Here is a 14,621-nt window from a genome sequence, read left to right on the forward strand (position 1 = left end):
ACAGACTCTGGCTATCATTTCCATTTTGTTACCCTGTATTATTGCTTTGTCTTTTCTCTTAAAATTTCTAAATTTCCCCTCACCAGAATGACACCCTTCCTCTGCCCCACACCAACTATTCTGCTTTAAGCCTTATCTACAGTCACAGTTATTCGATTTGCTTAGATACTGTCCTGGGCCCTATTCAAATGAAACCCATTCCAATGGGACAGTCCCAGTGAGTCCTGATGAAGGGTTTTGACCTGAAATATCATCAATTCCTTTCCTCCCACAGATGGTGCTCAATATGCTGAGTTCTTCCAGCAGATTGTTTGTTGCTCCAATGGAACAGCACCCTCTTTCTCCAGTACTTGTGTCAGAGCACCATGAACTGAAACCAATTTCTCCCACAGCAATCTATGAGCCAGGCAGGATTTTCTGCTATGATTTACCCTTGGCCAATTTGCACATAGTTTCGATAGTAATCCAGAGGTTATCCCCTTTGTGGTTCTGCTTTTTTAAATTTGGTCTCTTGCTGCTCATATCTCTTCAGCAGAACCTCTTTCTATATCCTATGAATATCATTGGTTCCCACATGGTCTACAACAACTGGATCTTTCCCCTACTACTCCAAGTGCTTCTCCAGCCCCAAGGAACTGTCCTCAACCCTGATCTCAGGAAGGCCAAACAGTCTTCAGGCCCTAAGCTTACACTTGCAGAGATAATTATCTATCTCTCTAATTAGAGTGTCCCCTATAACAACTTGATTCATTTTTTTCTCCAACGTGAATGGCCCCCTCCCCCATGTTGCTCTTGTCACTTTGGTCATTTGCCTTGAAGTTTTTGCTTTCATCCATAAAGGCTGGAAGAACCTCATACTCGGACAAATGCAAGGGCTGAAACTCCTGCACAATACCTTCTGGATATCCATGTCTGCCCCACTTGTGCTCAAGTCCTCTTCTACCTCTTGACTGACCGGCTCTATAGTACTTAATCTCAGGGTTGTGACCGCTCCTTAAACAATATATCCAAGTAATTTTCTCCCTTGTCGCATTGCAGTGTTCAAATCTCAGAGCTGTTGCTTCTCAAGATGCAGACATTTACTGAAGTTGCAGTTGCTGTGGATCCCAATTGTTCTCCATCAACTCCATATACTGCAGTTGCAACACATCATCTGCCATGTCTATCTTAAAATATTTATTTAATTAAATTAATTTATTTAATACTTTCAGCATGAGGTTCCCCACTCACCAAAGTCCAACCTTGAGAGATGTTGTGCTAAAACATATCATGCTCTGAGGCAGATTCAAGATTATATTCCCATATAACAGTACCTGAGTCACCTTGCTTCCAGCTGGTTACCCAATTAGCTGGGAAACAAAAATAAATTAAACAAATAAATTTTTTAAATGAACGTAAAATCATCCCTTTCTCAGAAGTCCATGCTCCATTGACACTGTTCTAAAAACACAGAGGGGATTTAGATTCAGCTGATAAACAAAGTAACATGTCTCGTGTGATTACAAAGCATGTCTTACAATTTTTAACATTCCCAATATTAGTTGAGAATACCGCATTGTGGACATGATCAAAAGGATGTCCAGTATTTCTGTGTCTGACTACAGCTTTTCTGTATCCTATGTTTATACAGAAAGAGCTGACAAAAAGAATGAAATCCCAAATGAGATAATGCCAAGAGCAGCAATCTATAAATGAGTTAGAGAATGCATTAAGTGCTCTGAACTCTATATGCAAACATAATTTAAGGTACAAATGTATACTACTGACCACTGTGTACAATGACTCAACCGATATTTAAATCTGTGAAAGACTTTTTTTTAAGTTCTTTGGGGGTAACTTCAAATTAATGGTTATATTTTTATGTTTGTAAATTTTTATGTTGCAAGCTGCCTGGTTAAGGAACTTAATTGTTCTCTTTGTATTGGTTGTGTTCTTATTGCAGCAAAAGTCCAATATCTTAGTGTAAAGGCATCCTCCTCTTCGAGTGTTGATCAGAGATGATATTACTACCACCAGCCAGTAATATGAACAAAACAAATGGAATGTGAAATACTGTAGAAAAGCAAAGATGGATTTTCTTATTCAATGTTCAGATCTAATGACTAAAATTTGGATATATGTTGCTCATAATTTTCCACCTATGACAATTAGTGGTCACTGTATCATTATGTAACTTGCACTTAAGTTTAACAAAGATTACAGGTCATCATCTTTGAATGCCTAGACGCTGAAGAATAAAATTTTCTTTTAAATGATGGTAATCTTTTTCATTTCTGATAGACTCATTATATGGAGGTATATTATGATTGCAGACATTCAGTTGCACTGAGCACTTATGTTCCTGTTAACATTTAAAGATTACAATGAGAATTTGTATTCTTCACATTTTACATTTTTTCTTATATTTTATGCTTTTGAAAATGAAATTCACAACACCCCAGAATGAGGTTGTATGATTACGCTAATCATTAGTCTTCATCCTCAGATAGGAGCAGTGTCCAATTTTAAAGATTCTGCCGCCTTCTGTCTCAGAACCCAGTAATAGAAGCATGTTTTAACTGCATTTACCATTGTATTTTGTGATCAATACTTCAAAATAAAACCATTGTAATATTAATTGTACTATACATTTATTTTACTGAATTTATATTTTGTCAGATACCTGATATCCTTGCCTTCTCATATGCTCAAAATTGACCACATACAGAAATTTTTCAGCACTACCACAGTTAATCAGACCAGTCAGCATCTGAGTAAGTAAATTGATTCTGTTTTGTTTTATGTTTTTGCATGCTATGCAGTTGAATTTAATCAAAAATCCATTTGCATTTAGCACTGAGGCATTTAGGGTGCAAGTAGCACAAATTTAGGATGCAAGTTAGTTGAATTGCTGCCATCCAAGCATTGTGACATCAAATGGCAGTGAATACACACTTTGATGTCTCTTCCAAAAAGTTCTTTTACACACTGACTGAGGCCTTAACCGAGGGTTGAGATGTAATTCACCATGAATTGAAATGTGCCCTAATTCACCTGGTCCTTTGCTGGAAACCATTGCCTTCCAGTTAAGTACCCCTTTAGTTTGATTACATGTTCTTGCCATTTTACTAAGTTTTGTTTTTGTGGAAAATGTTGCAGTGGTCTTTGTTGAGGTTTATTCCAAAAGGCTACGTAACACAGAGCTCTGTGCTTTATGGAATTTTCCTATTTACTCATGCCAAGACATATGGCAAGTGCTGCTGGAGTATTATCAACTCGGTAAAAAGTGCCTTCTGACCTGCCCGAAACTTGCTGGTCTTCTCATGCATGGAGCTGTCCATAATAGCTTGTTGTCAACTGGCACATTACAAACCTAGGATGACATACTGAGGGACACACTGATGTTTGGTGCAGTCACAGCAAAGGCTGAAAGGGGAGAAAGGTACAGTTTAAGGCCCCATTGCATATTGAGGGGCTGGAATTCATGTTTTAAAAAAAAAGCAGCAGTTGGACTGTTGGACTTTTTGTTCAAGGAATGTATGTAAGGGAAAATTGATGTCACACTATTTCATGTAATGATGTGGCATTTTCTGAGAATGGTGACACTTGTGTGTACTGTATTATATATTGGCAAATTTTATGAATAAGGTAGTATTTTTGAGATAAAAAAAAATGTTCATTCCCATCACCTTTTCCCTTCCTGGAGATGCCTTCAATGTCTGAGATGCCTGGCTTGTTCCCCTCTATTACTACCAAACTTCCACCCCAGTCTCCTTTCTGACCTACTGCTGGCCCAATCCTTGCAATCTCTTGCGCGCTCTCTTGCACTCTCTCTCTCTCCCCACACTGTAAAAGGCTGGTTCTGCTGCATATGTTGGTATTGGCCTTGTGCCCAATGGAATTTTGGTGCTGGGTCAACTTGCATTAAACTGATCCTGCCCCTGCCTAATCTTCATAGTGTCTGATTACATTAAGTCCTCATTATTCATGAAGGGTAGGGGGCCAGACTTTACCCATGGATAACAAAAAACACGGTTATCACTTAAGGCCCTCTACTTGTACCCAGTCACCTCCCAAATGAGCATAAATATTCCTTATAATATTTTAAAAGCATTAACATTAAAAACATTGAAACATTTAAATAACTTGAATGAAATGATGTTAGCTAACAAACTACTTCAATTGAGTGTGTTGATACTTGCAAGGAGTGGTTGATTTTGAAATCACAAGATGTATCTGTTAAACATAGGTCACTCTCTATTCAAACAGGATATAGCTAGGAGCCACTTAACATAAATATTTTGGAAAGAGATCACTGCATTTATGCAGACAAGGATTGATTCCTCAACATATATATTTATCTAGTGCATTTATTTGAAAAAATTCAAGATGGGGACTGTGGTCAACCTCGCGACTGCATAGATCCAGGGATAGCAAATCAGCAGATAACGAGGACTAAGTGTAATTTTTTTTCAGGTGCCAACTAGTTTCTAGCCTTGAGCCCCTTTGCTTCCTTTTCCTCTGTCTTTTGAAGTCAAAAGCTGGGAATTCAAATTCCTGTGCTTTTTGGAGCAGATGTCAATGCAGAAAATTCAATTGCATCCTGAGAGTAGTTTGGAATTGAGAGCTTTATTTAGATTTTGTTGCCATAGATTGGTTACAAATGTCAGAACTGTGCGAATAGACCTACTTTTCTTCTATAAAATAGAATTTATGACAGAATTTTTTTGTGTAGGACAGATCCCCCCACTCACCTCTTTTGCTGGTATATTGATAACCATGAGTTCTGCTTCTTGCTTTTGCAATGAGTTCTTCACCTCGGATGTCAATTTCTACCATGCCCTCACCAAACCCAAAAGTAGATTGGGTGACCATTTTTTGGAAACCACTGTTTAGAACACACATGACCCTTTTCCAATCATCTTGCACATTAATTTTTCATCTCTTTCCCACTCAGGTCTCTCTGCCTTTTGCTTTCAACACTGTTCTGTTCTGAGCTCAAGTAACAGTGTCTCCTGTACATAATATCCTTCCAGACTCAACATCAATGATTTCCATCAATATATTTCCATCATTTTTATTTCAGATTTCCAGCATTTGCCCCACAATCCTTTGGTGATTTCTGCTAATTATTCTGGGAATGCCACTTCCTCCAAACATTTGTTCTCTTTCATCACCTACTATCACCTTGCACCATCACCCCTTACATCACTCAGTCTCCCCTGCCTTCCACCCTTTCATAGAATTTTGCTTTGTTTCTTCCTCATTCTCCACGTTTTTTTAAAAAAACTGTTTTATTGCTAACTATTCCCAGTTGATGAAAGTTCATTGGTCTGATTTGTTTTATTCTCTGTAGACAGTCCCTGACTTGCATAGTATTTCCAACATTCTGCTTTTGTATCGAAGCTCGAGTATTTTGCATTTGTAATAACCATTATACTACTACAGCCTCAACATGCTGTGTCATCCTGGTCATTATGTGACCCCAGATTAGATCTAGAATTGGGAAATATTAATTCAGTTGGAACACCTTCCTGTAGATCAATACATGACCACAGAAGCATGCATGGCAAAGAAGTTATTACTGGAGAAATGACAGTGCACCTCACCTAAAGTATCTGAAATAAGTTTGTTTTTACAGTGGTTACACATGAGCTAGAGCTGCACAATGGTGGTTGGAGCAGGGCAAATATGCCCAAGTCCTCCAAGGAAGAAGGGCACATAACGATAGACCTGTTGTCCAAGAGTTATCCAGAGCCTAATGTTTACCAAGTCAGTGGTGATAGAGTTCTGTCTTGTATATGTCAAGATCACCTTTGCCATGAACTTCCTGGTATGTTGATCATTCCACCCAGTGATGGTTGATCTCTGTCATATATTCCAGCTTGCTGTGCACTGCTGCAATAAGGAGGTCACTGGTGTTTTCTGCTCTCTTCATCTCTATTTGCCAGTGTTTTCCTTCTCCCACTTCTTCTATCTAGTCCTCTTCCTCTTTCTGAGCATTTTTCACTTTCATCTCCTTCTGGAAGATCTCAGGCAAAGACTAGATAAAATTATGGCACATGCAGCAGATGATGTTAAAGTACCCAACCCTCTCTTGGAAGTTCTCTGCTCCTTGAGCAGGGACCATTGTGCACCAGTCTTTCCCTGAGAATCAAGAGCTCTGCATGAATTCCAGGAGCTGTTACTTGAATTTTCAACATGGTCAAAGCCAAGGAGGAGTTCACATTAAAAGCAGTTCATATTGCCCCCCTTCCCTCTAAATTTAGCCACAACTCCATATGAAAGGCTGGATCTTGGGGATCCTTCTTTGGTTTCTGATTCCTGTCCATGGTTCAGCTAGTGTAGCAGTACATTCTTACAGTGATAGCAAGTGAAGATTCAGGAGTCCATGGAGGGTGCCTTGGGAATCCATGAGATGAGACCTTTCAGGGGCACCCTTCGGTACTCTGATTTGAGTGTCATCACCTGCTGTATGCTTCTTAATCTCACCTAGCCTTTGCAGGAAGCCTTCCAGGAGGGAGATAAAAGGTTGAGGAAAAACAAGATGAGAGGAGGAGGATGTGGGCAGATAGTGATGAAGGATGGCCTTCTCTGGGGATGCTTATTGTCTAAAGATTCTCCAGAAGGATCCACTCCACATGTTACATAGCCAAACAGATAGAAAAAATCTTGACAACTACAAACATTTCCTGGCCTTTGCATGCCTTTTTGGATGCAGCAAATCTCACCTAGAATTGGTTATGCAAGCTTTGTGCAATAAAAGATTCCACTAAAAGACAAACCATTTCCCCGGCTACTCTGAAACAAAGGAGAAGCTACAAAGAAAGCATCATTCACTTTTCTTTTAACTTAAACAATCCCACTTTATAAAAGGCGTATCAGATATAGTTTTATCATTGTCAACTGGAGTCATGAACACTTCAGTGCATACTCAGAGGAATCATTAAGTGTAATCAACTAGCTTCATTAAGGATATTTGTAGAGAAGTGCTATGATTAAATTTTCAATACCTGCAACTGTACTGCCATCAACAATCTACATAAGTATAGGTCAGAACAGGAAAACACTAAGTTGAGAGAGACCCCAACTTAATCATAACAGACTTAGCAGCTGTGTTGCTATGCTCCTTGTGTTGCTGTGAGGAGTAGTGTTGAGTCCTGAGTAACCTTTTATCAGAGAGACTTGCAAAGTGTGAGAATTTGCACCAGACTTTGACAAACAGTGTTGCTGCATCAAGTACAATGACACAAAGAGAATGCTGAGGTGCCTGAAGTATCATTTATCAACAGTGAAAGAACACTTCTTTTTGAGATATATTGATAATATTAGAAAAGGAGAGCAGGAACAGAGGGTCCTGGGGTATATGTCCACAAATCATTGAAATTGCAGAGCAGGTTGAAAAAGTGGTTGATAAGTCGTATGCAGTTCTGGGCTTTATCAACAGAGGCAAAGAGTATAAAAGCAGGGAAGTTATATTGAACGGCAGTTCTGATGGGCTTTTTGACCTGAAATAGTAACTCTATTTTTCTTTCCACAGGTGCTGACTGACCTGTTCAGTATTTTCAGCATTTTCTGCTTTTGTTTCAGATCTTTTTGATTCTCAAGTGGTATTGAATCTTTATAAAAGTCTGGTCCAACCTCAAATGCATTGTGTTGAATTCTGGTTGCCACATTATCAAAGGATGTAAGACATTAGAGAGGGTACAAAAAGATTTATGAGACTGATTCCTGGGACAAGGGACTATAGATACAAGGACAGAGTAGAGAGATTGGCATGGTATTCTTTGGAGAAGGCTGATGGAGATTTAATAGAAGTATATGAAATGATCAGGAATCTAGACAGAGTGGATAGTGGGAGGCTATTTCATTTGGTGGAGGGATCAAGGCCAAGAGGTATTATAAAAAGGTGAAGAATATTAAGAATGCCATTGAGGAAAAGTTCTTTTATGCAGTGTGAGATGGGAATCTAGATTTCACAACATGAAAATGTGGTTTGGCCAGGTTCCATTGTGGCCTTCAAGAGGGAATTGGATAAATACTGCGGAGAAAAATTTGCAAAGTTACAGAGAAAGGGTCAGTGGATGGAATTAGAGAATTACCCTGGTAGAGAGCTGGCATTAACATGATGGGTTACATGGACTCCTGTGTTGTAACAATTTTATGACTCTATGGATCTGACTTGATCTTGGTGAACTGGATGACAAAAAGATTGGAGGTATTATTGGTGTCAGGCATGTGATTGACACCATCTGCCTAACAGAATTGAGTGAGTGTAATTAGGGCCTCAATGCTGGGTATGTTAGCCTTTGAGATAGTATTGATTTGACTTTACTACCAGAGATTTGAAGGACTTTGCAGAGACCGTGTTGGTGATATTTCTCCAGTGTTTTATATTACTTGCTATAAATAATCCAAGTCTCAGAAGTATGCAGGAGGATAGGAATTACAGACTTCTCATATACTAAAAGATGAAATATTGATCTCCTTGTCATTTCCCTTGCATCTTATTTGTCGACCTGCACTGCACTTTCTCTGTATCTTGCAGCCTGCTTGTAAAAAGTACATACCACAATATGGGGAAAACTTTCCAGCTACTGTGGGGTGTTGCTGCTACATGAATGAGTGCTGCATTGATGGTGGGGGGCACTGGGAGTAATCTCCCAAGGCTTCCGGAAGATCTGGACAGCCTGTTGAAGGACCAACAGGGGTTATGTTCTGTGAGCAAAGGGGCCACATAGACTAAACACTACTGCAGTTAGGTTTTTCTGGCAAGAGGTTTCCAGCGAGGTTTCTGTAGATCTGTGAATGAATGTGCTTCAGGGAACTGTACGATGCAGGCAATGCCCATGCTTATTCTAACCACTCATGTGGACTGTTGGGAAAAGTATATGAAATATTCTCTCCTTGATTGTGGAATTTGGGTGATACCTCCCCAATCAGCATTTACAGTAGCTGTGAGATGTGGCAGTTATCAGCAGATGTATGCTGGAATTTTGCTGAAACTAGAAAGCTGAGAATGACCCTGACCTCCATAGACTAAGAAATCAATTCACACAAGAAAGGTGGTTCTACTTGAGGTCATAGGAGGTCATGGATCCCACTGACAACAAAGAATACAGTTTGTACATTGATCCTTTAAATAACATGGGATGTCAGCATTAGCAAGATCATGTTGTTTCGTCAATACAGTTTGTACATTGATCCTTTAAATAACATGGGATGTCAGCATTAGCAAGATCATGTTGTTTCGTCAATAAATAAGAACTGTCATTTTTCAGATTTTTGAGGTTGAAAATCCCACTGCAGATGAAATTTGCATGTACCATGACTGTTGACATGATTTTTTTTATTTTGGGGAAGAAAGTGCAAGGTAGAATTAATACCCTACCAAAAGAATAAGTAGACAAATTTCTTGATGGGTTTTAAGACACCCAAAAATGTAGGTTAAATTGTTCTACTCTGGATAAGTTAACTTTCAACAGTAGAGTACCATTTTTTTCAAGTTGTGTGAATGCATTTCTAACTCCCTGACTTCAAGAACATTGCCGTGTAGCTATCAATGTTCCTTGTCAAAATTACACATTTAAAAGAAACAGTAACTGCATTACATGAGTACAACAAATTTCACATAAGAGTTTGAAAATCTTAGGTCTCTTCCAGTGGGCTTGACTTGTACAAATGTAAAAGCATGAACAACAAAAGAATTATCTCTAAAAATAGTTTTTTTACTTGTTTTATATTTCTACTGTGAAAGGTATGTTTATCGGGATTGTGGTTGTGAAGCTTTGAATTCTATCTTTAGAACTCAAAGGTGCATGAGCTACATCTATAACATGCGGTGCAATATATTTTTCTATTCAGATACGAATTCCATACCAGTGATGTTACACAAAGCTAACACAAGCAATGGTGCAGCTGTAAGGTAAGCTTAGATTTATGCAGGACAGCAGCTATTCCAAATAAATATAAATAACTGGCTGATGAGCCTCTAATAATTTAATAACAGTCTGAAGTAATTAAAGATACCATGTCTATACTTACAGTCTATAGCTCATTAAAATGTTAATGTTACTTTTACAAATCAAGTTGTCTTTTTTGTAAGCTTTCAAAACAAAATCATTTTTGGTGCCTGTGTAAGATTTGGTGTTGTTTCATTCATTGTTACTCATATTTGAAATTTTACTATCTTGCTCATCAAAAATTAGATTTGGAATATTAGAAATCTGTCTGATTATTTTTGCCACTGAAATATTTTTAACTATTATATGAGTTTGCATTCTATTCTAAAGTATTTTTCCTTGCATTGAAGTACATTGAATTTGTTTTTACTCTGCAGAAATACAGTAAACTTGACTAATGCAGTTATTTGATTCTTTAGTTACTTTTTGCACAAAAATATTGAAAACAGTTTGTACAAAAATATTAAAGGTTTTGTGTATACATTAATACAAAATTGTTTTCTTCTTGTTCACTGCCATGGCTTTATATTAGTTTGGCAGTATATTTCAAATAAGGTTGGTTAGTTTGCAGCAAAATACTGCATTGGGATTAGGAGGTTTAGAACTACAAAGTACATGCATTTACTAACAAATATTTATGTCTGTAGGATACGATCACATAGATTCCATAAGCATGTTCTATTCACTAGAAATTCGAGTGTATGAGTACTTTTTTTTCCTTCTGTATGTCATTGAAAATCAATTTTCTACTTCCCGATCAAATCACACCAGTTGAGAAATTGGACGATGGATATCATGTTGTAAGACTCTTGAAAAACTGCAGAGGAACTTGGATATTTTATCTCATGAACACCCATCACAAGTCACTTTAAGGACAACTAATTCTTCATCCCACGCCACCGAAATGGGATGCCTGATCCTTTCCCTTTAATGAACAATCCTCCAACATCTCCATTCTCGTGGCAGCCCCCCACACCATAGTCTCTTGCTCCCACTCCACCTCCATTTATTGCTGCTGTTGATCTCCTGCCCCTCTCACACAAATTCTTTTGTGTCCCAAGCTTCAATTCTGCTCACCCTCAATCTTGATGCCAGCCCCCTCAATTTTACCACCTGGTACCAGACTGATTTCTTTTTCCTTTCTACCATTCAAGTACCAGTAAATGTTCTTTCCAGTGTGATGGAACCTGTAAGCACTAATCTCTTCAGCAACTATTGTCTTGAATCTTACTGATTTCTCATGATTTTTCTGAATATTTGTATCATTTGAGTGGAAGAAGGACCAATGCGGGACAGGTTGTAAGATGCATGTTCCAGTTCATTAGTTTGCTTCAGAATTATTTAATCTGTGTCCAGTATGAAATTGAATTCTGCTTGTGATCCCAATGTGCTATTAACATCAGGAATGCTCTGAATGATGTCATTCTCCTTGCAGCAATCCTTTTGGAGTATTGCAGGGAAACTTGGTGCACATTATTCTGGGATGCCAGTTGTAGGAAACTCCTGGGACAACATGGTCTTCACTCCTCAAAGGCAAACTGAGAGACTTGCAAAGAATGTTAAGTACTTATTACATTCTTAAGTCCTTTCCAGTTTGTCTCTGATTTCATCTCTCCCCAAGCCCACTGACCCTGTGATTTTAACCCCTATGCCAACTTTTGTTACCTGTCTTGATCTCTCCCAGCCTCCAACGTATGCCCACACCCTGCTTCCCCAACCCGTCAGCAATCTGTCTCCCAATCGTACCAACTCCCTCAGTGGTCTGCTGGTCCTTGTTAGTTTTCCCCAATAGTTCCTATTGTCAATCTCAAACCCCAAACTGCACCCTGACGACAGGTCCAATGGGCCTGCATCTGACAAGCTCTCAAGCCTGGCCTTTTTAAAGGTAGACTGAGCTTCAGATTTTTGACTAAGAATAAGTTAATATTTAAATATACCTAGTTATTTAACCTGAGCAAAAATCTGAAAAATAATATCAACAAATTTGTATTTTACATTGAAGTTATCGGCAAGGCTAAGAACATGTAGTTATAATGGAGGATATCAGCCAGCAGCTTCCAGAGTAGACTCATGCTGAGTTAAATGCAGAAATCTGGAAGCTGCTCTCTTTTTCTCTTAATGCTGTCTTTTATTTCATTCATTATTTTGTTCTCTGTCCATGATTTAAATCTAAACGGTTTATACTTTTCAATTTGCTCCTTGCCTGCCTCGATGATGATTCTTCAAGGAGCATTGTCATCCATGTCGATGCCACAGATCTCCTGTAGAGGGTGTAGTTCAGGATTAAATGTCTGATGACAGCAAGTTACCACTCAAAAGCCTGGGTAGAGTCTACAGCCAAAAATAAGCATAATGAACAGCGAGCAGCATTTCTTTGTCAGTGACTGACTGCAGAATTCATTTCAAATTTTTCTTTTTAATGATTTCTGAAATAAATTGTTTATATTCTGAATTAGCATAAGGGCAGCTATCATGAAAACAGACTGATTTGTGTGTTGATTTATTCTCATTTACTACTGAACAGCCCAAGCTCTTTTCTGTATTACTTCCTTTTGATAAGATATTGAGGATGAAGATAGAGAAGTGCAATCTACCTTATGCATGAGTCTTTTGTACAATTAGATGGGCACGCTACCATGTGATTCTATCATAACTGTGTGAGGGATGTGGTTTATCAAAGAAAAGCTTGCTAAATCCATTTTCCTTTTTGCAGGCCAATATGTGGTGTAGCCAGCATCCAGTGTTCCCATAACACACTACAGCCATCCGTTTCTGTTTCTTCTTGCCCACACTCAGTCAGTGGAAGCTCAGCCTCAGTCACTTGGCCACAAGCTGAGAGCTTGAGTCCACAAAATCCAGAACAAATTGGAATTCTTGACTGGCTCAAAAAGTTACGACTGCACAAGTATTATCCTGTTTTTAAACAACTCACAATGGATAAGGTAGGTTTCTCTTTGGTAAATCTGAAATTATTAATTCTTTTGGAAAATAAAAAATGTTTCATTGCATCAAATCTTTTTTTAGATATTGTTTTCTTATATGGAAAGTGTTACTTCCAACGAGTGTGGACCAAAGTGCATTGAGAGAGAATTTATCCATTGCTTTGTGGATGCAAGATCACAAAACTAAATACGTAATAAAGGAATCAGTAACCTTGAGGAATCTACTTGGCCATTTTGTACATTTTCTTTGTTTTACAGACACACGATATGCTATAATTTCCTTAACTAGTTGAATCATAGTTTCTGAGTCAATTTTTAGAAATGTGCTTTGAGTTTCTTTTTAAAAACTCATTCTGGAAAGTTTTGAAAACACGAATCTCATTTCTCCCTTTCTTTGTAGTGTTGTCCAGCTTTTGGGATCTCTCTGCCTTTCAAATTCTGGCCTCTTGCACAGCCTTGAATTTTAATTTTGATTGGTGGACATTCCTGTAGCTGCCTGGCTTTAAAATTATGGAATTTCTTCCCCTCTCTGAACCTCTCCACCTCTCTGTTCTCTTTCTTTAAGATACTCCTTCAAACAATCCTTTTTGATCTGTCATTTGTTGTGACATCTCTTTAGATGGCTCATGCCAACTATATGTCTAATAATTGTGCCATTCTTATATATTAAATAGATATTTTATTACATTGAAGGTGGTTTGTAAATGAAATTTGTTGCTGTCAGGTTCCGTGAGAAGTTCATTTAAGTTTTATATGCCTTGCCTGTTAACTGCAAGGTCCTTAGAGCACTGTTAGGAACAGAATCTGTTTCCATTTTGATGCAGGTGTCAATACATTAAGATCAAAAATATTAATATTGTGTCAATTGCTAAAGACAATAATTTAATCACCTTCAGAGCTCCATTAAGCAGTAAATAAGGAAGGTTTACTGCATCAAAGCAAAGGAGAAACAAAATTTTCTTTGAGTAGACTAATAGACCAATAGTATATGACTTTAAAATCGCTGGACATATTTAAAGATTCTTGAAAAAAGTAGTATAGCTATAGTTTCTTTTCAATCTTTTTATTAGTTTTCAAATTAATACAGATTGATATATAGAATCAATATTTATACGTGTAATACAAAGAGATCAGGATAACAATCATAGCATATATAATCATAAAGAACAATAAAATATTTTTTAAAATCTGTAGATCCAACGATCTCTTAGTAAATGAATATAATATAAAAGAAAGGAAAGAAAAAGATTTATTATATAAATTAAAAAAAAAACCCAAATCAATAAAAAAAAGTTATAAACAATATAAACTAAACAAAAAAAAACTTCTTTTAAAAAAAACAAACAACAAAAAAAAGAGAAAAAAAACTGGGCTAAAATTTCTCAGTAGAAACAGGGCAATATTATGTCGTCAAATCCGTTCCTCCAAGTTGGAAAGTTATTGAAAAGGGATCTACATCATGTGAAAATATTGAATAAATGGACTCCAAATATCTTCAAATTTAAGTGAAGGATCAACAGTACCACTCCTAATTTTTTCCAAGTTTAAACATGATATAGTTTGAGAAAACCATTGAAAAGTAGTAGGGGGTTATTGGATCCTTCCATTTAAGCAAAATGGATGGTTTGGCCATTAATGTAACAAAAGCAATCATACGGTTAGCAGAAGGAGATAAATGGCCAGACTCTACCCTTGGTAATCCAAAAATTGCAGTAATAGGGTGAGGTTGAGCTATAGT

At 37.6% G+C, this 14,621-nt stretch overlaps 1 protein-coding gene across 1 annotated transcript in view; it reads left to right on the forward strand.

Annotated features, from left to right (window-relative positions):
* Positions 1-14,621, forward strand: part of zcchc14 (zinc finger, CCHC domain containing 14) — a 112,524-nt gene that overhangs the window by 62,385 nt on the left and 35,518 nt on the right. Inside the window, 3 exon segments of the mRNA XM_052028701.1 lie at positions 2,659-2,753; positions 9,844-9,904; positions 12,655-12,883. Of these exon segments, the coding sequence (XP_051884661.1) occupies positions 2,659-2,753; positions 9,844-9,904; positions 12,655-12,883 (385 nt within the window).

This window comes from Pristis pectinata, chromosome 13 (assembly GCF_009764475.1).
Source record: "Pristis pectinata isolate sPriPec2 chromosome 13, sPriPec2.1.pri, whole genome shotgun sequence".
Classification (NCBI taxonomy): Eukaryota; Metazoa; Chordata; class Chondrichthyes; order Rhinopristiformes; family Pristidae; genus Pristis; species Pristis pectinata.